General features: G+C 33.2%; 5 protein-coding genes and 1 pseudogene across 8 annotated transcripts; 4 read left to right on the plus strand and 2 right to left on the minus strand.

The window, feature by feature from the left end:
- The first annotated feature begins 39 nt into the window (after positions 1-39).
- LOC131619835 (TMV resistance protein N-like) lies at positions 40-3,794 on the plus strand (annotated as a pseudogene).
- Positions 3,795-4,618: 824 nt separating this feature from the next.
- Positions 4,619-8,827, plus strand: LOC131616170 (ubiquitin-like-conjugating enzyme ATG10). Of its 3 annotated transcripts, none has more exons than XM_058887430.1 (6): positions 4,619-4,757; positions 7,361-7,589; positions 7,749-7,827; positions 7,958-8,050; positions 8,202-8,299; positions 8,423-8,827. In XM_058887430.1, the coding sequence occupies exons 2-6, from the start codon at positions 7,365-7,367 to the stop codon at positions 8,627-8,629; spliced, it is 702 nt and encodes a 233-aa protein (XP_058743413.1). In that variant the 5' UTR covers positions 4,619-4,757; positions 7,361-7,364; the 3' UTR covers positions 8,630-8,827. The 3 variants fall into 3 exon arrangements, with proteins under 3 accessions (XP_058743413.1, XP_058743415.1, XP_058743414.1); XM_058887432.1 differs by having other exon boundaries at positions 7,361-7,571; XM_058887431.1 differs by lacking the exon at positions 4,619-4,757 and having other exon boundaries at positions 4,764-7,589.
- A 136-nt stretch (positions 8,828-8,963) lies between these two features.
- Positions 8,964-11,663, minus strand: LOC131616169 (uncharacterized). Its single transcript, XM_058887429.1, has 9 exons — positions 11,525-11,663; positions 11,299-11,386; positions 10,701-10,780; positions 10,462-10,564; positions 10,211-10,367; positions 9,975-10,103; positions 9,786-9,872; positions 9,601-9,645; positions 8,964-9,514 (listed from the first exon to the last, which is right to left on the minus strand). The coding sequence occupies exons 1-9, from the start codon at positions 11,628-11,630 to the stop codon at positions 9,158-9,160; spliced, it is 1,152 nt and encodes a 383-aa protein (XP_058743412.1). The 5' UTR covers positions 11,631-11,663; the 3' UTR covers positions 8,964-9,157.
- A 2,763-nt stretch (positions 11,664-14,426) lies between these two features.
- Positions 14,427-17,785, plus strand: LOC131616171 (uncharacterized). The gene is made up of 13 exons (XM_058887433.1): positions 14,427-14,689; positions 14,761-14,818; positions 14,912-14,967; positions 15,040-15,140; positions 15,272-15,341; positions 15,452-15,521; positions 16,019-16,075; positions 16,212-16,279; positions 16,371-16,451; positions 16,650-16,727; positions 16,999-17,154; positions 17,334-17,486; positions 17,577-17,785. The coding sequence occupies exons 1-13, from the start codon at positions 14,573-14,575 to the stop codon at positions 17,652-17,654; spliced, it is 1,143 nt and encodes a 380-aa protein (XP_058743416.1). The 5' UTR covers positions 14,427-14,572; the 3' UTR covers positions 17,655-17,785.
- A 29-nt stretch (positions 17,786-17,814) lies between these two features.
- Positions 17,815-19,799, minus strand: LOC131616172 (probable polygalacturonase At3g15720). Its single transcript, XM_058887434.1, has 8 exons — positions 19,616-19,799; positions 19,354-19,485; positions 19,048-19,212; positions 18,744-18,951; positions 18,552-18,633; positions 18,337-18,445; positions 18,149-18,250; positions 17,815-18,051 (listed from the first exon to the last, which is right to left on the minus strand). The coding sequence occupies exons 1-8, from the start codon at positions 19,757-19,759 to the stop codon at positions 17,824-17,826; spliced, it is 1,170 nt and encodes a 389-aa protein (XP_058743417.1). The 5' UTR covers positions 19,760-19,799; the 3' UTR covers positions 17,815-17,823.
- Positions 19,800-22,080: 2,281 nt separating this feature from the next.
- Positions 22,081-23,515, plus strand: LOC131618033 (probably inactive leucine-rich repeat receptor-like protein kinase At5g48380). Of its 2 annotated transcripts, none has more exons than XM_058889303.1 (2): positions 22,081-22,267; positions 22,632-23,515. In XM_058889303.1, exon 2 carries the CDS (start codon positions 22,658-22,660, stop codon positions 23,351-23,353), a length of 696 nt encoding a protein of 231 aa, XP_058745286.1. In that variant the 5' UTR covers positions 22,081-22,267; positions 22,632-22,657; the 3' UTR covers positions 23,354-23,515. The 2 variants fall into 2 exon arrangements, with proteins under 2 accessions (XP_058745286.1, XP_058745285.1); XM_058889302.1 differs by having other exon boundaries at positions 22,250-22,379.
- Positions 23,516-25,303: the final 1,788 nt, after the last annotated feature.

Genomic DNA, 25,303 nt, shown 5'->3' on the forward strand with positions numbered 1-25,303 from the left:
TACCGTGCCGTCTATGAGGGTGTGCGTACCGTGCCATCTATGAGGTAATGATTAAAATTGTTGTTCGACTTACATTTTGTTACTTAAACACTTGTGTTATAATCGAAACCAAAGTTATTCCAAATTTTGGAGTTGGATAAATGAATTAAATTACTCTAGTAAAAGAAAATTAGGTAATGATTAAAATTGTTGTTCGACGACCTCTAACAATATTTAATTTAGAAATATTATATTGACAAAATTTTCTTAGTAAATTTAATTAATATTTTATATAAATTTCCAAAATAATTATATTTAGTCAACTTTTTTTATCAATGTCAAATTAATTATTTGTGCCAGTAATAATTGAAAAAAAGTAAAAAAAAAAAAAAAAAACAAAGCTTTATCCTACTAAATAAGATTACACCATAATATTTTATCAAAGACAATGTTTCTCTCTTATCGTCCATATTGAGATCTTTTTTAATAGTTTCTCTTATAATTATTTCAACTCTTTCTCTATCTCTATTTGTTGGAAATGAATCCTCTCCTGCATTTCTTCTATTGCCATCTCTGCTGTCCAATTTTCAGCCCTTGAATTTAATCTAATCATTTGATTTTGCTTATTTTTCAATGCAAATTTTTTATTTTTTTTCCTAACCATTAGATCAAGGCAGAATTTCGATCAATTGTGCATACGTCCCCGACTATAGAGCAACAATAGTCTTGTATTATTGGAAATGAATGAAATTAGGGACTACACATAACAATTGGTCGGGTTAATGTAGTCAAACATGAGAGCTTAAGTAGGATCGGTCGGCTTGTGAAAGATTGTAAAACTCAGATTGTTAGCACGACACATAAGATCATACTAAAGGGAAAAGGGTAATTTCACAAAAACATGAAAATCGTAATACAAGGCAAAAGAAAAAGAAAACGTTTTTTTTTTTTTTTTACAATCTTGCTTCAGAAAGCTTATTCTTGAGCACCCCGGAGACGAAAACAATTTGTCTCTGATCGTAGCACTCTCAGGCATCCTTAGCAAATAAGATCTTACGATTTTACAATTGAGCACTCAATCTTGACTACACTAACAACAAAGGCAGGAGCTCCGCTCCCTCGTCCCCTGTCAACTTGGCATTCCCTATGAGTCAAACTGAACAGTTAGAATGTTAGATATGTTGTAACTAGATTGTTGTTAATTATAGTTTTATATAAACGCACAAGCTGTATTCCCTCTCATATTTTCCATAATTTATGCTCATTCTGTCTGTTTTGTAATGATTATTGAAGGAATGAAGCTGACTTAGTAAAGCAAATTGTTAAGGAAGTTTTGGCAAAACTAGACAGCTCGCACTTATTGATTACCGAATATCCAGTTGGTTTAGAATCCCGTATCCAAGAAGTTATTGAATTTATTGATGATCAATCAAACAAAGTTTGCATGGCGGGGATTTGGGGAATGGGAGGATCGGGCAAAACAACCACAGCAAAAGTCATTTATAATCAAATCCATCGCAAATTTGAAGATAGAAGCTTCATTGAAAATATTAGAGAAGTCTGTGAAAAAGATAATGACGGGATTATTGGTTTACAAGAACAACTACTTTTAGATGTCTTAAAGATAAAGGTTAAGAAGATACATAGTATAACATCGGGGACTACTTTGATACAGAAAAGACTTGTGAGGAAAACAGTCCTCGTTGTACTAGATGATGTGAGTACATTTGAGCAAATAAAAGCCTTGTGTGGAAATCGTAAATGGTTTGGTTCCGGAAGTGTATTAATCGTTACAACCAGAGATGTACACCTACTTAAATTACTTAAAGTTGCACATATTTGTACAATGAAGGAAATGGATGAAGATGATTCGCTTGAGCTTTTCTGTTGGCATGCTTTTAGAGAACCAAGTCCAAGAAAATACTTTAGTGAACTCTCTAGAAATGTTGTTGCTTACTGTGGAGGATTGCCACTTGCTCTTGAAATCCTTGGATCTTACTTATATGGAAGGACAAGAAGAGAATGGCAAAGTGTATTGTCGAAACTAGAGAGGATTCCTAATGACCAAGTACAAGAGAAACTGAAAATAAGCTTTGATGGTTTAAAAGATGATACGGAAAATGATATATTTCTTGACATATGTTGTTTCTTTATCGGCAAGGACAGAGCCTATGTTGTTCAAAGATATATCAATTGAAATCATTGAAAACTCTCATCTTTTCTGGTTGTTCAAAGATTGACAACTTGGAAGAAGATGTAGTGCAAATGGAATCCTTGACAACACTGATTGCGAAAGATACAGGTGTAAAAGAGGTTCCCTATTCGATAGTAAGATCGAAAAACATCACATATATTTCCCTATGTGGATTTGAAGGATTATCACGTGACGTTTTTCCCTCTCTCATTTGGTCTTGGATGTCGCCAACAATGAATTCATTACCCCGCATTTCCCCATTTGGAAACATGGCTTTGTCGGTAGCTTCCATCAATGTACAGAATAATAATCTTGGGTTCCTATCACCAATGGTTAGGAGCCTTTCACAACTCAGAACTGTCTGGATACAATGCCGCTCAAAGATTCAACTAACTCAAGAATTGCGAAGAATTCTTGATGATCGATATGATGTAAACTTCGCCAAATTGGAAACTTCAAATGAATCACAAATCTCAAATCTTTCCTTGAGATCGCTTTTGATTAGAATGGGAAGTTGTCACATAGACAATGATACTCTTGGCAAGAGCATATCACAGGTTCCTTCTATATCCTTTATTTTATAAATATGTTATATCTAAATTACATGTGTAGCATTTATACAACAATGCTACTGTTCAGGTCTTGTCTCATCGAGTGTGAGACTCTTAACACACACGTTTAGAACTGGACAATTGGAATGTGATATGAATAGTCTGATAGCGGCGACCTAATAGCATGTAGTACTATTTAACTTGTTAACTTGTGTACGTTCTGAAAACATATTAGGATTTGGGTTTTGTATAAATCAAATATACAATAACCGGATTTGTAAGGTTGGGTTAGACCCAACCTAAAATTCTGATATGGTATCAGAGCTTGGTTTGACTTGGTGGAGTATGTTTGTTGCCATGTTGGTTTATATGATTGTTGTTAGTTGTAGTTAACAAAGCCTATGCTTATAATACAGGGATTAGCAGCCAATGATTTGAGTGACTTTTTCCTTCCTGGTGGCCATTATACTTCTCGCTTAGCCTACATAGGTAAGGGACCTTCAGCACTATTTGAAGTTCCTGACAATGTTGATCATCAGATGAAGGGAATAATCTTATGCGTTGTTTATTCATCAATATCCGAAAACATGGGAGTTGAATGTCTTACAAGCTTCTTGATCATTAACTACACAAAGTGCACCATCAAGATATACAAGCGAGACACAGTAATGTCCTTTAACAATGAAGATTGGAAGGGTTTAACATCAAATCTAGTCCCTGGAGACGAGGTGGAGATCTTTCTAGTTTTTGGACATGGATTGATTGTTAAGGAGATCGCGGTCTATCTAATTTATAATCAGTCAACTTTTGTAGAAGTTGAGACATCAACTAACTTAAAAATGGATCCATTGGAGGAAGTGAAGTTGCAGCCATGGCCTAAAGTTGACATGCAGCCATCACCGAATGTGAAAGCGGAGGCGTCAACGGATGCTAAAACAAACGTGTCTCTGGAAGTGAAGGGACAGTCATCACAAAAGCTCAATAAAAGTATATTTACAAGAATTCCAAAAATAATGAGGGCTTGTTTATGCTTGAACAAGCATGGAGACAAAGGTTTGAACAATTTTTGAGAGAGAGACAATGTTCTATATGCACAAAAAGCTGGATTTGTGTGCTCACTATTTGTTTTAATGAAATATACATACTTGGGCATGTTAATTTCTTCTCCTTTTTATTTCTTTTACATGTCAGAGATGGCATTCATTTTTCTTAATTCCAATTAGTTTACTATATATCAAATCATACACTACTCATGCTAAGTATTGCAAATCTTCAGTATTTGGGATACAAAAATTCAGAACACATTAATGGAATGTCAAGCCATATTTCATAGCCATGCATTTGAAGCCTTGACAGCGTCATAATTTATCCATTCACAAGCCAAAGCCAAACCAGAGTTTTCGCCGCAAATTGTGCAACATTTTGAGTCTCATTTCAGTAACAAACATGTCAACACCAAAGGTTTTAAAAAACGGTCGCGGACGCGTCACGTAAAGTGACGCGTAAAGGTTTTCGCGATTCCGATCGATACAAGTGTATTGTGGTCATTGCAGTATGAATTGATGATAATTTGTTCTTCAATATAGAAAACAGTAATAATATATCGGTATCTGTAAAAACTGTTTTGTCGCGGCCGTATTCGCGATCGCAGATTGTTTTTTTAAAAAGTATCGGCAAACTTCAATCAAGTATACCGAATCAATAACTCCTCTCCAAGTTTTTTATTTTAAAATTATTATTTGAAAAAATATAATCAAACGAAAAAATATGTTTTTATTTACATATGAGGGCAAAATAAAAAGTAGTGAAATTATGGGTAGGGTGATAACTATAGAGGTGTGAGTAGATTTTTCCCTTCTACATTGGAGATAAAAGGCCCAAGGCCCAACAAGATAGAGATTACGAAGCCCTAAAAATATTTGTAAACCCTAATTCCGATTCCACCGTTCCTTCAACCGAACCACCATTTCGGAGCGTGCTATAAAAACGGATCATTGGAGTGAAGAATTTCATTCATCATCTCTCTAACTAGGGTTCGCCTCTCTCAGCTTCTCTCGCTTTTTATTTAATTTTATCTTATTTCCGATTGAATTTTGCGTTTTTTTTTTACAATGCTTGTTCTTCTTTTCATGAAACGTTATTGATTTACGATGATTTTGTTATTGAATTGAATTTGAAATCCAGGCATATAGTCAGGCTTCTACCGTGATAATAATTGGTAGAAACCGTTACATGGCTGGGAAATTAAACTGAGAGAGTTTGTGTTGGATCAATTTGGGGTTTCCCATTTTTTTCTGATGCATCTCTTTCGTTAGGTGTTCATCGTTGCCCAATAATACTCTTTATTATTATGTGAGCTACATCTGGACACTACATGTCAATTACGAATACTTTTATACATTTCAATTACTCATTTTTACGTAATATGTTCATAATTTTGATTTTCATTATATGTTTGAGGAGCATTAACTGGTTTTATTCGTTTAATAACGTTAATTTACTTGGATTTTTATATATTGGAATTAAGCTAAAAACATATCGTTAATTTACTTGGATTTTTCTGTATTGGAATTAATCTAAAAACATTTCGTTAATTTACTTGGATTTTTATGTATTGGAATTAATCTAAAAACGTATAACGTTAGTTTACTTGGATTTTTATATATTGGAATTAATCTAAAAGCATTCCTGTATTTTTCTCTATGTTTTTGTATTTGAAACAATTTTTTAAGAGAGAACTTTGAGATGTTGTATAACTAATGGAAGGTGCCAAGGAAATTGCTCGAGAGTAATAACTATTCGATGACAAGGATATTCAAAACTTATATCTAAATTAATTAAAGGAAATTAAGGGAAAATATATTTGTTAATTAGATAGAGTAATATCATACAGTGCTAATTGTTGACCAATTGCCGAAAATTAATCTCAATGACCTAGAATAGCCCTTATGTCAATACCGCAACTATTATGAAAGTGGCTTAGTCAGAATATAAAAATATGACAGTGGCTTTGACAATATCAGCACTTTGAAGTTGAAGAGTAGCTGGAATGTGCTTGACTATAAGGCTATGTTTGGGAGTTTGGAGGGGAGGGGAGGGGAAGGCTTCCGAAAATGAATTTTTAAAAAAATATAGAGAAATATTTGACATTTTTTGAAAAAATGATTTTGTTTAGAATGATAAAAGAGTCATAATCATTACAAAATTTTTAATTTTCAAAATAGTATAACAACCTAAAAGATATTTGGAAAACTTATATAAGCCCTTCAAAACCCTCCAAAACCCTACTTCAATACAATTTTTGAGTTCCCCCATTTTATGGGGTTTTTGGTGTTATGAATAAAACTAAACCCTCCAAAACCCTCCTACTCAAAATCCTTTTATTCTTTTCACCCAATTCTTCTTATTTTTTAAAGCCCTCCCCTCCCATTCCCTCCAAACTCCCAAACATAGCCTAAAGGTTTTATTGATAACTTTGTCCAGCTCCATATGCTAGTTTTGGCTACCATGAACACCATGGGAGTACGAAGGCTCCCTTTTTTGAGAATAGACACCATGGGAGTAGGAAGGCTCCCTTGTTTGAGAGTAGACACCATCGGAGTAGGAAGGCTCTTAGCCTAACTCAATGGAGTGATGAGAAACTTCAATTCCTAAAAAAATAATCAGTTTGCAAAGTGAGAGATCATAAGTGCTGATTTGAGGCCATAAATGACTTCTCTCAAGTTGCACATAAGTGAGACATCAAAATTTTGAAAATTACTTACAAAAAAGGCCAAGTTATGACGCACCACTTTCTAGAGATTTTAATAAAACTGAAGCATCAAGTCTATTTTGGATTTTAAGTGGTTCGGGTATTTAGGATCTCTCCTAAATAATAAGGTTCTTAAATGTACTTCATGCTATGAACATATATATGGACTAGATCTCTCCGTCCTCCAAATAGTAAGGTGGTCTAGGAAACAAACTCTGGTGGCTAAGTCTAGTACATAAGTTTAGCTAACACATCAGCTAAAAGTGCACACATCTCCACCATTTCTCTATTCTCTACTGGGATAACCTTAGCATCACAACCACTCTGCAGACTGCAGACGTCCTTACTAAGTCACTCTCTTCTTTAAAGGCTTTTAACCCTTAGAGATCATCTCAAAGTAAAACATAAAATCTTTTTGGCCCAAGAGAGTTCTACAAGAGCAACTTCAACATAGAAGACTCCTTAGGTTATGGGGAAGATATTGGAGAATATGATAATGTTAGAATATAAGTAGTTAACTAGTTAGAATGTTGAGCTGTCAAAGATGCTAAGTAACAAACTTAGTGCACTTATGTTTGTCTATATATATCAGCATTATCATCTCTGGTAACTAACAAATTATATGATTCAGAAAATTAACAAATATTTGATTCAGAAAATTTAATAATAGAATTTCCCTTCTATTCTCTCTCCCTTTCAGTTCTAATATGAACTCTATTTCAATTTCTAATAATAGTTTGAGCTGTTTAAAGCAATTCAGCCATAATTCAAAAGTCTTGCTAGTTTGATGTTTGATTAAATTTTATAACGTTATGCTTCCATTTTTAGACTATTTGAGCTTCATTGTTTAAATCATAACAATATAAATGTGCCTCCATTTTGTAGGGGTATGGACATTGAAGAATCTGTTAAGAACAAAATACCTTGGGATGGATCTCTCTCTTTAAATGATTTTACTCTTTCTGCTTCTACATTTTCTAACAAGTGGAAAATGTTTAATCCTTCCTTTCCTCCATGGCTCTGGACCACTTGTCCAAAACATCATTCGGAAGGATACTTATCACTTGAGAATGTGTGCCTTGTCAAATCAAGTGAGGTCTGTCTGCAATTTAGTGTAAGACTAATTTTTATGGACATGCATATTTGAAATCACAATGAATTTGACGAAATTATAGTAAAACACCTTGATTATGTCAAATTCATTGTCAGTCCAAACATGCGTGAATTGAAGTTTATGTTAGTTTTTGAATTGTAATTGTCATTGTCATTACAGGAAGAAGAGAGCAATAGAAGTCTTACATGGAAAGAAGAGAGTCTGACAGAAGAGCCTTTTGATGATGCAACTTTAGTCTGTATGGCCTATTTGGTATTCTTAAATTAGTATATACTTTTATCCCTTACCATAAATTTGGATTCTCTTGCAATTTCATTACTCTTCCTTTCCAATAGTACTTATATAATGTATTTGTTCCTTTCTACTAGGTCCAGAGTATGATGTAAAACACTATGATTTTCATATTATTTACAGTCCTTCGTATAGAGTTCCAGTTCTGTACTTCCGATCGTATCACATTGGTATGTTCACTTTTCTATCTTGTGGAGTTTGTGTCAGTGTTGTCCATGGAGGAGAGCTAAAATTCTGCCATACCAAACTATTTGCGGTTCCGATTTAGAATGTTTCGAGCTTGAATGTCATAATTGATGTTCACTATGTTCGATTATGTAGATGGACAACCTTTGCCCTTCAGTGAAATCGAAAAGGACCTTCCTGGTCATTCTGCAGAGTTGCTTCTAGAATCCAAATGGACATTTATAACTCAAGAGGTAAATAACTTGTTTAAAAATTTTTTATTAAAAAAACTACTATTGATCTGCATACTCTATAATCAATTTGTTTATAACCCTTGTTCTATATTAAATTAATGGTTTCAATTTTATATGTTGCAGGAACACCCCTATTTGAATAGGCCATGGTACAAGCTACATCCTTGTGGGACTAGGGATTGGATGAAACTACTCCTTTGTGGTGATACATCTTTGAATAAAAACTTCATTGAACAATATTTAGTTTCTTGGTTCTCCGTTGTCGGGCAAGTTGTTGGTCTTAAAACTCCTCTGGGAATGCTGGATGATATAGTTTCAAATAATTCTTAGATAAAATGCAGTTTTGGAATTGAGATGAAGGAAGGGATGTGTTTACAAGTGTCAATGGTAGAAAGTTGTAGACTTGTAGCAAAAAATATGGTGGAAAAGTTGAGACATGTGTATAGATATTGTATACTTAGAAAATTCACAAAGTAGCTTTTTTAAGAACAAATTGTATACTACTCCTTTAGTTTAACAATTTAAATTAAATTCAAACATGTCATAATGCTAATCAATAATAATTTTTTTGATTTGTTGGGTTTCTAATTTGTTTTTGTTAGTTAAAAAATGGACTACTTTTTTCAGTGTCTCATTATATTTGAAGACAATAAACTACTAGTACTAGCAAGAATCAGTTCAAAGAAATATCCAGCTTTTGAATCAAGATGACATGGTTCAATCAAATTCCAACATTCATATTACTCATCCCATTCTCTCACTAATAATGGTTCATTTGTTTTAATGGTTCATACAAAATTCCATTACTGCTATTCAATGACTCATTAGTATACATGAATACAACTCTCCCACCTGCTGCTACTTCTCGGAAGATTGAATAAATGCATCATCAAGCTTAGATTCTTTAATTTCTTCATGATTCTCAGAAGATTGAAGAAATGCATCATCAAGCTTAGATTCTTTAGTTTCTTCATGATTTTTAGAATCTTCAAGCTCAGATTCTTTAATTTCTTCATGATTCTCGGAAGATTGAAGAAATGCATCATCAAGCTTAGATTCTTTAGTTTCTTCATGATTTTTAGAATCTTTGTTACGGATTCTGCTGAAGTGAACAAGAAATTCTGTATTACCTTCGGCACCTTTGAGAGGGGACTCGATCCAACCTTTGCTGCAGAAACCAAAACTCTCGACTCCCTTTGTAATCTTTTCAAGAACCTGAATTTAGAATAAGTCAATCACAATTTTAACTCAGCCAAGTTCTCTATATAAGCATTTTGTTCAGATAGCATAAAACCACCTACCTCTTGATGGACTAGAGGATCTTTCACTATCCCTCCCTTTCCCACCTGCACGGATAACGGGATTCCAAATTTAGAATTGATATTTTTTTTAAAGATGTCGATCAATAACTTGTTTACATTAATACATAAATATAAATAAATACTGCCACCAGAGATCGAAACTGTTAGGAGTTGATATTCCTTACTTGAGATCTTCGAGCTTCAAATTGCGGTTTAACCAATGTCACTAATGCAGCATCTTCCTTCATTACATTTACCACAGCAGGCATGACCTGTTAAAAGAATATAAGAATATTTAGTGGATCAACAAGGCTAATCATACGCATTCAAACAGGAGAATAGGCCTATGTGTTAAACCAGATTTGAGAGCATACCGTAAGAATAGAGATGAATGAAAGGTCTAGGGTGACCAAATCAACATTTTGTGGGAGTTCCTTGAGATACCTTAAATTTGTCCGCTCTATTATAGACACCCGTTCATCTCTTCGGATTTTCTCTGCTACCTAGGTAAGTCAGTAACAGATAATCACTAAACAACCGCTGATGTGTAATAAAGCAAAGCAATTAGGAAAATGCCATAAGAAAACAATAATAGTGGTAAACAAGTTACCTGTCCGTAACCTACGTCAACCCCATAAACATGTGATGCGCCATACTGAAGTAAGCAGTCAGTAAAACCTCCAGTCGACAGCCCAGAATCAAGAGCCACTTTACCAGCAACATCGATACCGAGCTGTTCAATGGCACCTTCCAGCTTATGACCAGCTCTGTGTAGATATAAAAAAACCAAAAAAACAATTCTGTTTCGTTAAAGTTTCTGTTGAGATATTATTTCAAGTGAACAGAGATTGGTGACTTCACCTACATACATATTTGGGAACTTCAGCTATTATCTCCACTACAGATTTATCAGAAACAGGAGTACCGGCTTTATTAATCACCTTCCCATTCACATATACTTTTCCTGTGGTACAATAGTTGCCGATTATATAAAACGGTCAACTTTTCCCAGTATATCAAGTATAATCCAAGCAAGCTCAGGACAGTATCTAGTATCTACAGATTAAACTAAATTGGAAAGAAAAAAGTGAAATAGTTACCTTGCAAAATCCATGACTGGATGATGGATCGACTATATTGCTGATACCTTTCAAGGCATACTTCATCCAGCCTCTTTTTCCTAGACGAATCAGTTTCGTGTTATTAGTAATTTTATTTCAAACGGAGTGGCGAATAACTAATTAGCGAAAGTAACATATGAATGATTATTCCTTTGAAAGATTATTAACACAAACTACTTTACCCTATATATACTACAACGATTGGTGGGATGTGATGGAATTAGAATGAAGTGGTATATAATCAGATTCCATTATTTAGATTTGCAAATAATGGATGAAGCAGAATGGAATGAACTAATTTGTTCCTATTCTGTTCGTCAAATTATAAAAAATACACAGACAATGGAATGTAATTTTTGTTCTATTCTGCTCTACTCCACTTCATTCCATCCTGTTTCATTCGACTCCACTCCGTTCTAGCGACTCCACTGCGTTCTAGTCTATCAATCCAAACATAGCCTAATAGTCAATACAAATTCAAAATAATTTGCTCTGATGAACATTGCAAGATATAAATTTTACATAAGAATGAAGATTCATATACCTAATGGTTAGAGTTAGAGCAATGAAAGCTTACTTTTTGATTGGTATAATCCTTTCTGATTTTGCAGTAGCATAGCTTCTAAAGGAAGACTTAACTGGTATTTCACCACTGACCCATCTCACTAAATCAATTTCAATCAAAACACAACAACATAAGAAAAAAACAAGTATTCATTTGCCTCACATAATAAATTAACATAAAAAACAATAAATATTTATAAATTGTTTTTCTGGATGAATTTGTGAGAGAGAGAATGAACCTGTTCCTGGGAGCTTCAGATTTCGTAACAATGAAAGGAAAGTTAAGGTTGTTGTCCCGTTCTGTAAACCTCGTAAGTGGTGCTGTTTCACAAACTGTAGCGCCATTTTTTATTCTCAACAAAACGAACTACCTCTTTATTTTTGTTTTTGATTTGTTTTCATTGTTGATAGATAGGATATGGACAAGATGGGTATGGGCCTCTCATTCAAAGCCCACTCTAATTTTGTTAAGAGAATTTTACCTTACACCCCTAAATTATATACTTGACACCTCCATATTTTCGTAATACCAAAAATATTTCTCTCATTTTTTTTATTAAGCACAAAATAATTCCCCAGACGCAAAAAAATTTGGTAGGTCATATAAAAAATCTAATATACATTTTTGTCGACATTTTCAAAAAATCTAGTGCGTGACAAATTTGACCGATTTTTTCAAAATATTTAGTAGTGTTAGTTTTCAACGGTTGAGATTTTCAGACAATTTTGTATGGATGTGATTGCAACGAAAATTTTGTGTGGTCCATAATGATTTAAAACTTGTATAAATATACATCATATGTTGTTAACAAAAATACCTCACAATGTCTCAATTTTAGTATTTCTCATTTATGTACTTCAATGACCTGAAACCTCCTGTTGATTTTATGCCCACATAGGACACTCCTATATCTGTTCTGAAATTTAAATTGAATAATCTCTTGCACCATAGTGATAAGAGAAAGGTGGTTAAGATCAAATAAAGTTCACCATCGATGGATAATGAAGGTAGGTTCGATATGTTTGAGCTGAAGACAAATGAAAATTTATAAATTATGTGGAGAATATATCACCGATGTCAAACAAAGGGTCTGATCGAGATGGATGTGATAGTTGCGAGATCTGTCAACGATATTATCAAACTTCCTGAATAATCTAGTAGTGTTTAAGTTTTGTTCATGTTATTTTCTTGTTAAATTATGTTAAGCAATGTTCGAGTTAAGTTATGTTCATACAGTAGTAATGTAATGCTAATCTTCATTTAATGAAATGTTAAGATAAAATGTCAATAGTATACAAATAATTCGTTACAAAAGCAAAATAATGTCAGCAACAACAAAAAATAGACTAATAAAATTTACTCAGGTCCATCAAAGATAATGTGTGCTATATGAGACAACTCTAAAAGAAGTGTTATCGTCTGCAGCCGCTGGTGGCTAGTCATACTAGATGGATGTGGTGGAGGAGGTGGCACATCATTTGAATTTCCTCCATCGTGGGAAGGTCCAACATCATCTACAGACTGAATAGGCGGGATGATGCAATGTCATCAAACTTCTGATGCACTATATGGTCTATGTAGGGTGTACGTATGATATTGTCTATGGTTAGCGCATCAATCCTCCACATGTACTCTTGAAGACTGTTAGAATGACAATGTAAGGCCCTCAATCGGGTGGCCTATGGCAATGCACTAGTGATAAGACCATAATCACCCGTGTCACAAATGAACTGAATATGCTCGTATATCCAACAATGGACAAGAAGAAAAAAATTACATGTAAGAAATGTCTTTGATCAATAAGAACTAAAAAAATAAAATAAATATTCATACCTAAAATAGATTCATATAACCGGCAAACTATCTCGTCTCAAAGACATTCACCTATCTAAAGACGATATATAATATCATAAAAGCAACACACTCCCCTGCCTAGTTGAGATGCTGAAAGCCATAAAACGTGGATATGCATCGTACATCGATGTACATATGATAATTATTTGTTAAGATAATACATCTTACAAGATGCAACATATATAGTCTAACGGTCTGTTCATACATAGAGTGTTGCGCCAATGACTAATATATATTTCGGAGCCACGAGAAACAAAAGTGAGTACCCTTGTTAACCTTGAACTTCTCCAAGTTATTGATAGGAGAGATGAAAAAGTTATTTGTAACGCGAGATGGAAGAGGCTGGAGACATCATCCAGGGTAATCTTCATCTTACTAAATGGAAGATGAAATGAGGATGTCTTCTTATTTCATCACTCAACAAAAGTGGATAGTAGTGAAGCGTTGAACATGATGAAGGAACAATCCACCAACAAAAGCAGATCAACATCAACTACAATCACTGAGACCTCATCTGGCGTTTGCATATCAGATAATTTTTTCAACTTCGCTCCATGGTTGAGCACTTTTAATAAGGCGTAGTCACATAAAAATTAAAGTATAAACAATCAGTTACTTTGAATTAATTATTAATAAATTAAAACAACTTAAAATAAAATATTTATATTCCTCCATGCTATAATCTAAATGGCACATGATCGACATATTCAGTGAGCAGGGTTGGATCATTGGACCCTTTAGGAATCTCTACATCATCAACAACAGCAAGATTTGCCTCGTCATCAAGATCTCTTGTCTTCTCAACTCTATCATCTCTATCTACGTTGCAAAGTGCAGGGTTATTGAGATTGCTATATCATCTTGCGGTGAAAATCAATAAGGGCTACTCTATCCACCCTAAGATGCAAATGCCCAAGACACTTTATAATTGTTCTGCTCTATTGGTCAATCTAAAAACAATCTTGGCTCTCTTCCTCTTGTCGTCATTAGAGAAAAAAAAGAACTATCAAATTTAAAAAAATCGCAAATAACCATATATTTACAGACATTTTTAAAAATTGCAGTATTCTTCTATATACATTTTTACTGATATTTTTGAAATTACCGAAAGGCTTCAAGATTCCAATAAGTGACAACCTCTCATTCAACAAAAATTACTTATCATATATATATTTATATAATTTAGGACTAAATTGAAAAGATGTGATAATTTATGCAGTAAATTACTAAATTAATGAATGGTTTATTGTAAGATTATCAAATGCCAGAACGCAGTTTTGAGACCATAGAATCCATATCCTCTCCCAAATGGACAAAAAAACATCATGTTTCTTTTTCCACGTTACCATCAAAACTATACCAACGGTTTTTCTTGTTAACCCACTTTCCCCCTTCAATCTCCAACCAAACCAACCATCATTTCTTTCTTCCAATGATCATTCAAGCTTTTCATGCTTCTTCTTCTTCTTGTTACTTCCATTCCACAAAGCGTTTCCCTTCAAAAAAGTCTCCGAAGCTCAACTGTAAAACCACTTCAAATGGAGACAAAGTTTGTGTCTTTTTGTTAATCCCTTGTTTTTATCATCTTTACTTCTTTATACTTTCTTTCCATTGCTGCAGAATGATTATCTTCTCGATGCTCCTGTTTCTGTTGGCGATGGTTTCTCTTTCAGTGGAGGTAATAATAATAACAACTAGCTACTACTATTCTTTCATTTTCAACAACTTTTTACTGTGATTCTGATGTACTATTATTGGAATCTTCTGTCAGGAAAATATTCAGATGGACCAAACCCAAGTGATGAATGGTTTAAGCAAGGGAAAATGGTAATTAATCATAATCATTTTTCATACATATCTTCATTTTATCCAATGTTTTTTTTTTTTTGTTATCATTAGGTTAAAGCCTATTCAATTCCTGGAGCTGGTGAAAAGGCTAAAGATCCTATTTTTGGGCTAACAATGGGTAATAGCTCTCAAGCTAGCGGCGATCGTTTCAGGTAAACTAGATGTAACTTCATATGTCAGTGATTCGCGAACTAATAGCTTTTCACATAAGTTGAAATCAGCTTCTACACTTCAATATGTTACTAATTGAATCATATTTTGTAAATATGATTTTTCATTATAGATGGTTTTGTGTTGAAAGCGGAAATGCTGATAATCCTGCTGTCATATTAATCCATGGTTTCCCTTCACAGGTAAGCTTATTAATTTTATTCGTCAATTGTAAATCAACACCTCTAAATTTGTTTTCCTTGAAATCGAAAAATGATGACAGTATCTTGAGTTTTTTGGTGCTGATGTCTAGGCATATTCTTATCGCAAAGTTCTCCCGGTACTCTCAAAGGACTATCATGCTATAACATTTGATTGGCTAGGTAAGATCAAAATGGTTTTATTCGATTTATGTGACTAAAATTTCTTCTATTTTATGTTTAGAAGCTATGTGTACTTATGACATACTCAACTATGTTTTGTTTCATTGTTTACTTTATAGCTTTTAATTGATACAAACCAAATTAGGGAATGTTAGGAAGCATATGATTTTGTAAAATACTTTCAATGAAATCTCTTTCAGAGCAACTATGGAGAGTAGATCAAATAAAAGATAGTGAGTCTAATCGCTAGAGGCAGAGGAAAACTTAAAAATACTATGAGCGTAACTAATAAGAAAGATCTAGAGATTTATAAGTTGTATAAAGATATATGATGTACGGTAGAACATTATGGCATCGTTAGATCCATCTAATGATTCTGATTCTACTTAGTGTGATAAAGCTGAGTTGCTGTTACGATATAGTTTCCTTGATAATTAAGCTTTGGTTCTACTGCAGAAACAGACAAGTTCACACTTTATTTTCCTTTTCTATTTCAGGATTTGGGTTTTCCGATAAGCCTCAACCCAAATATGGGTTTGACTACACCCTTGACGGTAATTGCTTGTGTTTGGTTACATGGAAACAAAAGCTCTGAATTATTTTTTAAGTTAGTATCAATTCTAGAGGAAAAATCATCTCTACTCGGGAATATCCAACCATGTTTAAATCTTTTTCTTCTTCAATATGTAGAGTACGTGGCATCGTTGGAGTCACTTATTGATGAACTTGGTGTTACTAAAGTATCAGTTGTTGTTCAAGTAAGTTTGACTTAGTTGATAAGAATCATGGATCTACTTGTTATAATAATCTCTTCTTTAACAACATATCATTATTCTTGTTTGTTCACAGGGCTATTTTTCACCAGTTGTAGTTAAGTATGCCAACAATCACCGGGAGAAGATTAACAACTTAATACTCATTAATCCACCGGTACGTTTATTTTTGAGTGATGTTATTTAGACAGAAAATTTTCAGTATGTAGTTACATTCAGTTGTTGATTAATGAATATAATTAGTGGTCGTCATAAATCGTTAATCATTGATTGAACACAAATTAATATCATCTGTCTTAAATGGAGTACTTCTTAACAGTTTGGTAACTTGAATTTCTCTTTCTTGTTAAATAAGTTAACAGCTCAACACGTCAAGCTTCCACCGACATTGTCCATATTCAGCAACTTTCTGTTAGGTGAAATATTTTCACAGGTATTAAACAGTCATAAATACTATTATTCAAGTTTAATATGAACTATTCTGGTCACGATTATAAGTAAATATTATCTTTTCAAGTTCATTGTATAACTGATATATCTGGTCTATATTTAGACCCGATACATAATTATTCAGAGAATCTAAAAAGGGAATCTTTACTTATGATAGTGACGAGACGGTATACCTTTAAGCATATATTTATAATTGGATCTAGAAATGTTGACAAAAAGTTTCCATGTAATGTGATTCTCTTGTGAATGATTAGGATCCATTGAGGGCCAGTGACAAAGCTCTAACAAGCTCTGGACCCTACAAAATGAAAGAAGAAGATGCAATGGTCTATAGAAGACCCTATCTCATATCTGGATCGTCGGGTTTCGCATTGAATGCAATTACTAGGACCATGAAGAAAGACCTCAAGGTTTTGCGCCTTATTAATTCAAAATTGATAACTAAGTAATTAACATATACTTGACGTTGCATTGTAAGTGGCACAGTAGCTTTGCTGCTACGATCCACAGTGATTCAACTCTTGTCACTTCGATTCGTACTAAAGAAAGTAAACTAACACGTATGTATGTTTAATTCATTTTTCTTCAGAGGTATGTAGAGGATATGCAAACAATACTTACGGACAAAAGTTGGAATGTTCGAACAACTATATGTTGGGGCCAGAGAGACCGCTGGTTAAACTACGATGGAGTTGAAGATTTCTGCAAAGGTTCTAATCACAAACTTGTTGAAGTTCCAAGGGTATGTAATTACTTTAGATTCATTTTCCTATCATAAACTAGTTCACCAAAATGCTATCTTAGTAAATCTTCGTATTCGTGCTCTTTGTAGGCCGGACATCATGCACAGGAAGATTGTGGAGAAGAGTTTGGACAACTTATTTATGGAATATTACGCAAAAAGAACTAAACAAGAGTGATCGATCATATATAAATTTCTAGTCTTTTGAATACAAAGTAAATGAATTACTATACTTTAAGGCGAAAGTATATTTTTCAAACACATTATATATTCCAAACACTTCTCTATGCTTTTTTTAATAGTTTTGTTCCTTCCACATCTGAATGCAAATAGCACATTATTGGTTTAGACAAAGGACATTTGGAATAGTGTTTGTAGCAGTTCCATGAGCATTACTACAAAAAGCAGAAGTCTTCTTTCCTGGTTGAGCAGAAACAATGTTGTTGTCCGCCAATTGAATATCATTACAACCAGATGAGCTACAATCTAGTTTAATGGCTACATCGGTCGCAGAAGTTCCGGTAAACCCTCGATATGTCACAGAGCTCACCGACACAGATGTATCCTAACAATTTCAACACATAATTATGATACATAAAATCGGCATATATATACATAGTATAGTATAATAATATGAATAGCGTAGAGTGAAATATATGTACCTGGATACCAGGATTATATTTTTGATCTATAATTATAGGGTTCTGAACATTCACAAGGGTGATTTGTTCAAAAGTAATCTGTTTTGCATAACCTGATCCACCCTGAAAAAAAAATAGTAAAATTAAGATCCATATTTTTACATGAACTATAGTATAATCATATATTTAACCTTATTAGTGATACTCACCTCAACCGTCTTGATTCTTGCTCCATTCATAGTTTCAGTGAAAGTGCAATTGCGTACATGAACATCGGAAACTTTATCCGTAGCTCTATTTCTACCAAGGCTACCAACGCTGGTTAATTCATGAAATTCATATTTATATGAGATTTCTGAAGAATACAAATACGCGCGAAATACAAAACTTAGATTAATATTTGAGATAAAAAAAATTTATAAACCTTATCCCGTGACCTGGTCCACAATTAACTCGAGTAGCGTTGATAAAAGTGGAACCGGTGTTGATGGCAATACAATCATCACCTACAAAACTCAAATTAAATTTACACAAATTTTATCATTTTAAGGAGAATGATTGATTCTATAATTTTTTTTACAAATTTCTAAGATTTACTTGTACAAAATTTAATTACCGGATTTTATATCGGAGTCTTGTATCAAAATATTACTAGCATAAGAAATGCCAAACCCGTCTGTGTTAGGGCTAGTAGCAGGAGAGTTAATAGATACATGAGTGAATGTTGCACCATTGCACTCCATAACATATACATGAATTTGTGGACTATTGGTGATCTTCAAGTTTCGAACATTAAGACCATTGCATGCATGAAAAAACAACACCTGCACCATTAACAAGATATTCACAATCACTTCAAAATAATAATTTGAGCCTCACTAGTGTGGAGATCATAGAGTGTATTTTTTATAAAATCGTACCCCAGGTCGAACACAAGTTGGACAATTCCACCAAGTAGCGCCATTCCCATTGATTTCTCCAAGGCCATTTCCGTCAACAATAAGTTCGTTTAAATATTCAATCGAAATCAAATTATTCCCACCTTTCCAATTTTCTTTAGAAGGTGCAACTATTCGCCCTTCCATCTGCAGTTCAGAGAGAAAATAAAATAATTTTACACTCATGCAGTATAATGTCTCTGCACTGTTACTAACTGAGCTGATATTTTCATTACAGCAATCGATAGGTGTTAGATCGATGTTGAAATAATGTTAGATATTATATACCTGAATACGAATTTTGGCATTGCAAGGACCACTAAAATTTACTTTAGTCACTAAGAATGATTTTCCAGATGGTATAACTAATGTTGCCATCCCACTTGATGCACAGACACTACTCCATGCTTTTGAAAATGCCTACATATAATAAAAATATATTATTGAATTTTCATAAACCATAAACTTTTCATAAAGATGTAAAAATTAAATAAAACAAAGAGAAAAATTTCTCATGATGATATTTAAAAAAAATCATAGAAACATATACTTGTGTATCATCAGATTTGCCATCACCAATTGCACCATATTGCATTACATTATAATTATCATTTGTGGTTTCAACATTCAACCTTGTACATAGACAAGGTGAAATAAAACAAAAAATTAAAATATAAGTGATGAATCCTTGCATGTTAACTAGAATGATATAACAAAGAAGAGAAAATTTGGAGTTACTATGATGATTTGTGATGGAAGTAGAGTAATGGTGTTGTGGTTAAATAGAAAATTAGATGAGTAAAGTGGTATATTTTTTTATTTATAAAATATATGCTAATGATAAAAGCACTAAATATTTGAAATAAAAGTATTTGTTTTTTCTAATAAAATAATATTTAAAATGTTATTATTATTAATATTTTTATTGTTGTTCTTGTTCTTATTATATTATTGTTTTTAAAAATAATTAATTGCAACAAGAAACTTGACCCATAGGTTTTGTCTTAATGTTTAATAAATCATTGAAATTTGCAAGCTTTCTACACTTTTAATCAATTCTGATTTTTTAAAAGAGAGTAAAAGTGAATTTAACGTGTGTATATATATATATATATATATATATATATATATATATATATATATATATATATATATATATATTGATATTTTAAAAAATATACTATATATAATTATTTTTAAAAAAAGTCAAAAGAGATATTAAAAGAGAAAATTTCTCACCCCACCCCCATAGCATTTAGGTGCACCACCAAATTAACAAATTTGCCTTCGTGCTTCCGTAGATGGATCTCCGAAAGTACATTTTTTTTGTTTACGTTTACTTTGATCCGTAGATGCACCTACGAAAGTATTCCGTGGATCCATCTATGGAAAGTGTTTGATGTTATACTTCACGTCAAACCCTTCCCCTCCCCATTCTTCAGTTTTCTCTTCTTCAAACACAAACTCTCTCTCAACCCCAAAAAACAAACATCTCCTACAGTGCATTTCTTTCGCTCGAGTTCGACCGACATTGTCAACATCAACTTCCAACGCATTCCATCAACTTGAAATATCTATTTAAACGGTAAGTTTTCGATATTTCGAGTTATTTTAGAGTAGTTGTGAAATCGAATTAGAATTCGATATTTAGGTGTATAATTGATTGTATAGGTTTACAAATAGTGTTTATAGACAATGTAGGTAATATTTTAGGTTTAAAACAGACGATCAAGACAAAAAATGGTGTTTTTGGATGATTGAACAGTGGAGAAGACGCCATTGTTGTGTTCTCTGCTTTCATACTGTTCCGTAGATGCATCTACGAAATACTCTATTATCACCACCTTCGATAGATGCATCTACGAAAGTATTTTTAAATTGAAAAAAAATGTGTTTAAATATGATTTCTTTGATTTTGTACGTTTCCGTAGATGCAACTACGGAAAAAATCAAATTTTTTTAAAATATGAGATGCTTCCGGAGATCCATCTAGAAAAGCTGAGGGCAAAGTGTGTAAGAAATCCATGGGGTTGTATGAGAAAATTTCTCAAAAAAAATTATTTTAACATCAAAGTGTGCAAAGAATAACTTCCAACAAAAGTTAACATACATTGAAATAAAACGCAACAAAAAGAAATTAAAAAAAAATCTAATTAGAAGTTTAGTCTTTTAGTTAACTTAATTTATGGTTTTATATTGATTTTATAATTAATATTCCTTATTTTAGATTTCATATTTATAATTTTATTATTCCACTCTGTTAATTTCTGACATTAAATATTTAAGGTGGAATAATAATATTAGATGTATTCCATAAACTTAATTTTTTTAAAAAAAAAATTTAATCACTGAATCTTAAAGTAAATCATCAACATTTTTTATTTTATTTTTTTACATTTTCACGCCTTCGTTTTCTCTTTTTTCTCTTTTGCTTCTCCTTCATCTTCATCATCATTTTCGCCCACATTCATATTAAACTTTAAAAAAATTAAATTAAAAATCTAATAAAATCAAATAAACACTAGTAAGAAAAACATAAAATAGTTGATAAATGGATGCCATCACAATCATTGTGAAACGCGTAATTTACAACTATGATCTATTGTCCGTTATAGTAAACTAAAAAACCCGCTACCTATAACACAGTTGTATTAAACAAGTGTTTGAAATCATTTAAATGTCCTGAGTTTGATACCAATGACACTAAATAACCTACAAATAAAAAGTCCAATGACACTAAATAACCTACAAATAAAAAGTTCACAATTCTCTATACATATACATAATTTCAATCGTAGTTACAGAGATCGAACCGTGATTCAACCTTCTGAATTCAGCGTCAATTACCACTAGACTATCTATTGATACATTTATACATTTTTGAACCAAACATAAAATTAACTCCACAACATTTGTCCCATTGAATGAAAATGTTGTTTCTTTTGTTTTCCTTTGTGTCACAATTTTCTTTAGTTTGTCCTATATCAAGAAACCCCACCCCAATTTCTCAACCAAAGGCTATAGTCAGCAAGTGAACAAGCACTTTCACTTTCACAAGTCTTCGCGCTTCTCTTTTCCAAGTCTTCTCTCAATCTTGGAATTTTTGGCCTTTCCTTCTTTGAACCGTTCCAATTTTCATTTCACATTTCCCTTTTATGTTTCTTGTTCACAACAAATATATCATCTTGAGAGACTATCATAGGTAGCTTCCTTATTCCCTTCTCATCTCAAAGTTTCAAACTATATTTTTTTTTAGTTTTCTTCGGGGTTGACAAAATTTGCATCCAAGCTTCATTGGGTTGTGAAAAACCCAGGTGGGGGTCTTTTAGTATATATGTGAAAAATTGAAAATTTATGTTTTGTCATTCATATATCTTAATTTTACTTTAATGGGTTTCTCATGTTTTAGTTTCCTTATATAATGGTTCTATTAGTTTTGTTCTAAAGTAAGGTTTTTTTTTGTGTTCCTGTTTTTATTGACTTGCTCTATTTTTTATGTTGGCTAATTGACTTGATTTGTGTGAAGTTCTAAACTTTGTTTCTGTTATTTTGATTTATTTTTTCAGGGTGTGTTCTTAGGAGGATTGTGTTAATGATTTTGATGAAGATGGTTCTTCAAAGTAGCTGGATTTTCAGTTATCATGTTTTTGTTAGTTTCTTGCTGCTGATTAGTTCTGGTATAAGCTATGGGACTGAAACTGATATCTTCTGTTTGAAAACTATAAAAAATTCCATCCAAGATCCGAATAATTATTTGACATCTTCATGGAATTTCAACAATAAAACCGAAGGGTTTATATGTAGATTCAATGGTGTTGAATGTTGGCATCCGGATGAAAATAGAGTCTTTAATCTTAAGTTATCGAATATGGGACTCAAGGGTCAGTTTCCACGCGGCATTGTTAATTGTTCGAGCTTAACAGGATTAGATCTTTCGATCAATGATCTCTCTGGAAACATTCCCGTAGATATATCTTTGCTTCTAACCTATGTGACGTCTCTTGATCTATCTTCAAATGAATTTTCTGGAGAGATACCTCCTAGTCTTGCAAATTGTTCTTATCTAAACACCCTTAAACTTGATCAAAACCAACTCACTGGTCAAATTCCTCTACAGTTAGGCACTCTCACACGTCTTAAGACGTTTGATGTATCCGACAATTCTTTGACTGGGCAAGTTCCATACTTCACCCATGGTAACGTTAGTGTAAATTATGCAAATAATTCTGGTCTTTGCGGTTCTTCTTCATTGGGTCCTTGTAAGACGAAGAAATTTGGAAATCTTTGAGGATATCCAAAGAAATTAAAAAACACTTCTAAATACTCTGAGTGTTCTTCAGAATTTAAGAGATTATTTTCTTGTAACTCACTTGTACTATTTTCTTGTAACACATTTGTAATATATTGTAATAGATTTTGGAGGTATAGTGAATAAGAGAACTTTTCTATCTTTCAGAGTCAAATAGGTTGATCGAATTAGTATACTAGTTCTTTTTGTATTCGTATTTTATCTTCCTCTTGCTTGTTATGGATTTATTTGCACTGTTTGTGTGTTATTTTGTTTATTGAAGTCATTTGGTTGATTGTTATTGTTTTTTATCTTCGTCATCATTGTTCTCAAAGAAATTAATGTTATTGGTACATTTTTAACAAGAAGTTATTGGTGTGGTTAACCTTTTCAATTTCACAACAATCATCTTGTCTACTTCTCTAGTAAGTTCGTAGGCTTCATGAACGACTCTACCATGGTGTTCCACCTTGGTAAAATCAGCAAAATCTTTTGATCTTATCAATAAAACAATTTCTTGAACAGTTGACATTATAAAGTTTTCATTAGTAGAGACATCCATCAAGTTTTTTTTGACAAGTTTGGTGTATACAAGTTTCTTTTTGTAATTAAAATAATTCATCTATATCACCTTTTCAAACAATTCAACATAAATGCCATTGATGGACATGCTTTTGAACTCAGCGATGGGTTCAACTAGAATAGTGAAAATAAACATTGCATATTGTGGTTGGATTTTTAGTTGATCAGTGTACTTTAGGTAAGTACAACAGGGGATATCTTATATGTTATGAGATGCATAAGAGAGCTTTTTGAGTTTTGATATGTTAAAAAAATGAATGAATACTCTAGCTGCATGACTAGGCTATTTATTCATTCAGTTACTTGATTCTAGAAGATGTTGTGAAGATTAGTACAAGCGCCTATGTATTAACTCGACCATGCGTCCCCTGGGGTTGGTCTAATAGTGTAGTGAGTTGAGTGAGACACACCTCCATAATAGAGTGTGCATCTAACCTCACATGGTCTCCATATGGATCACACCCTTTTGCGCCTAAGTTTGTTTCGTACTACTTACAAGTTATAAAGTAGGTGGGTGAGGCTATTTGAGGCCCAATCGAGGTTATTTCGATCCACAGTCCCTCAAGCACGACGCTTGGAAGGGCAATATGATTAAGTTAAGACATTTCAGTTCACAACCCCTCAAACATAAAGCCAGGAGGGGGCGATGTGATTAATTTAAGACGTCCTAGTTTACATTCCCTCAAGCATGAACCCAAGAGGAGCGATGCGATTTGGGTGTGTTTGCGGGCGCAGAGGGACAAGTCTAGTTTTTTGAGGTGTGATGTTCCCCGATATTGAAGTTGCAACTTAGATAGGTGTGACACTTAGGGTTTAGGGGTAGTGGTGCATTTAATGCCATGTAATGATAAAACTATCTTGGGAAAGACCAATTGATATACGTTGTCGATCTATTTGCATGCTCGCAATGAGGATTATTGATGCTTTATCCTTATTGGAATATATAGGTTGTGCTATCTATGTGATAATGACTCTACTCGGTTTGGAAAAAAATCAAACCCTTTAAATATATGAGTCACGATTTTTCTTCTTCCATCGTTTTCTTCTACATTTTGTCTTTGCATCAATGGTGGTTACAAGTATCAACTGTTTCAGTCGCAAGGTTGATGGTATTCAATCCGTCTATACTAGTGAAGCCATGATGGCCTCATTTCTAAAGGGTTTGTATATATCCACCAATGGTGACGAAGGAAACTTCACGTTGTAGCCATGCGATGATGAGGGTGAGAAAGTCCATTCGACGATGCTTTGAGGACCTAGGGGTGAGTTATTCTTCAAGTATACTCTTGTCATTTATGATTTAGGATGGAGGACTCGATTTACTGTGTTTGAGTCAGAGGTCCTCAAAACCATCGACCTCACCCTCCC

This window comes from Vicia villosa, linkage group LG7 (assembly GCF_029867415.1).
Source record: "Vicia villosa cultivar HV-30 ecotype Madison, WI linkage group LG7, Vvil1.0, whole genome shotgun sequence".
Classification (NCBI taxonomy): domain Eukaryota; kingdom Viridiplantae; phylum Streptophyta; class Magnoliopsida; order Fabales; family Fabaceae; genus Vicia; species Vicia villosa.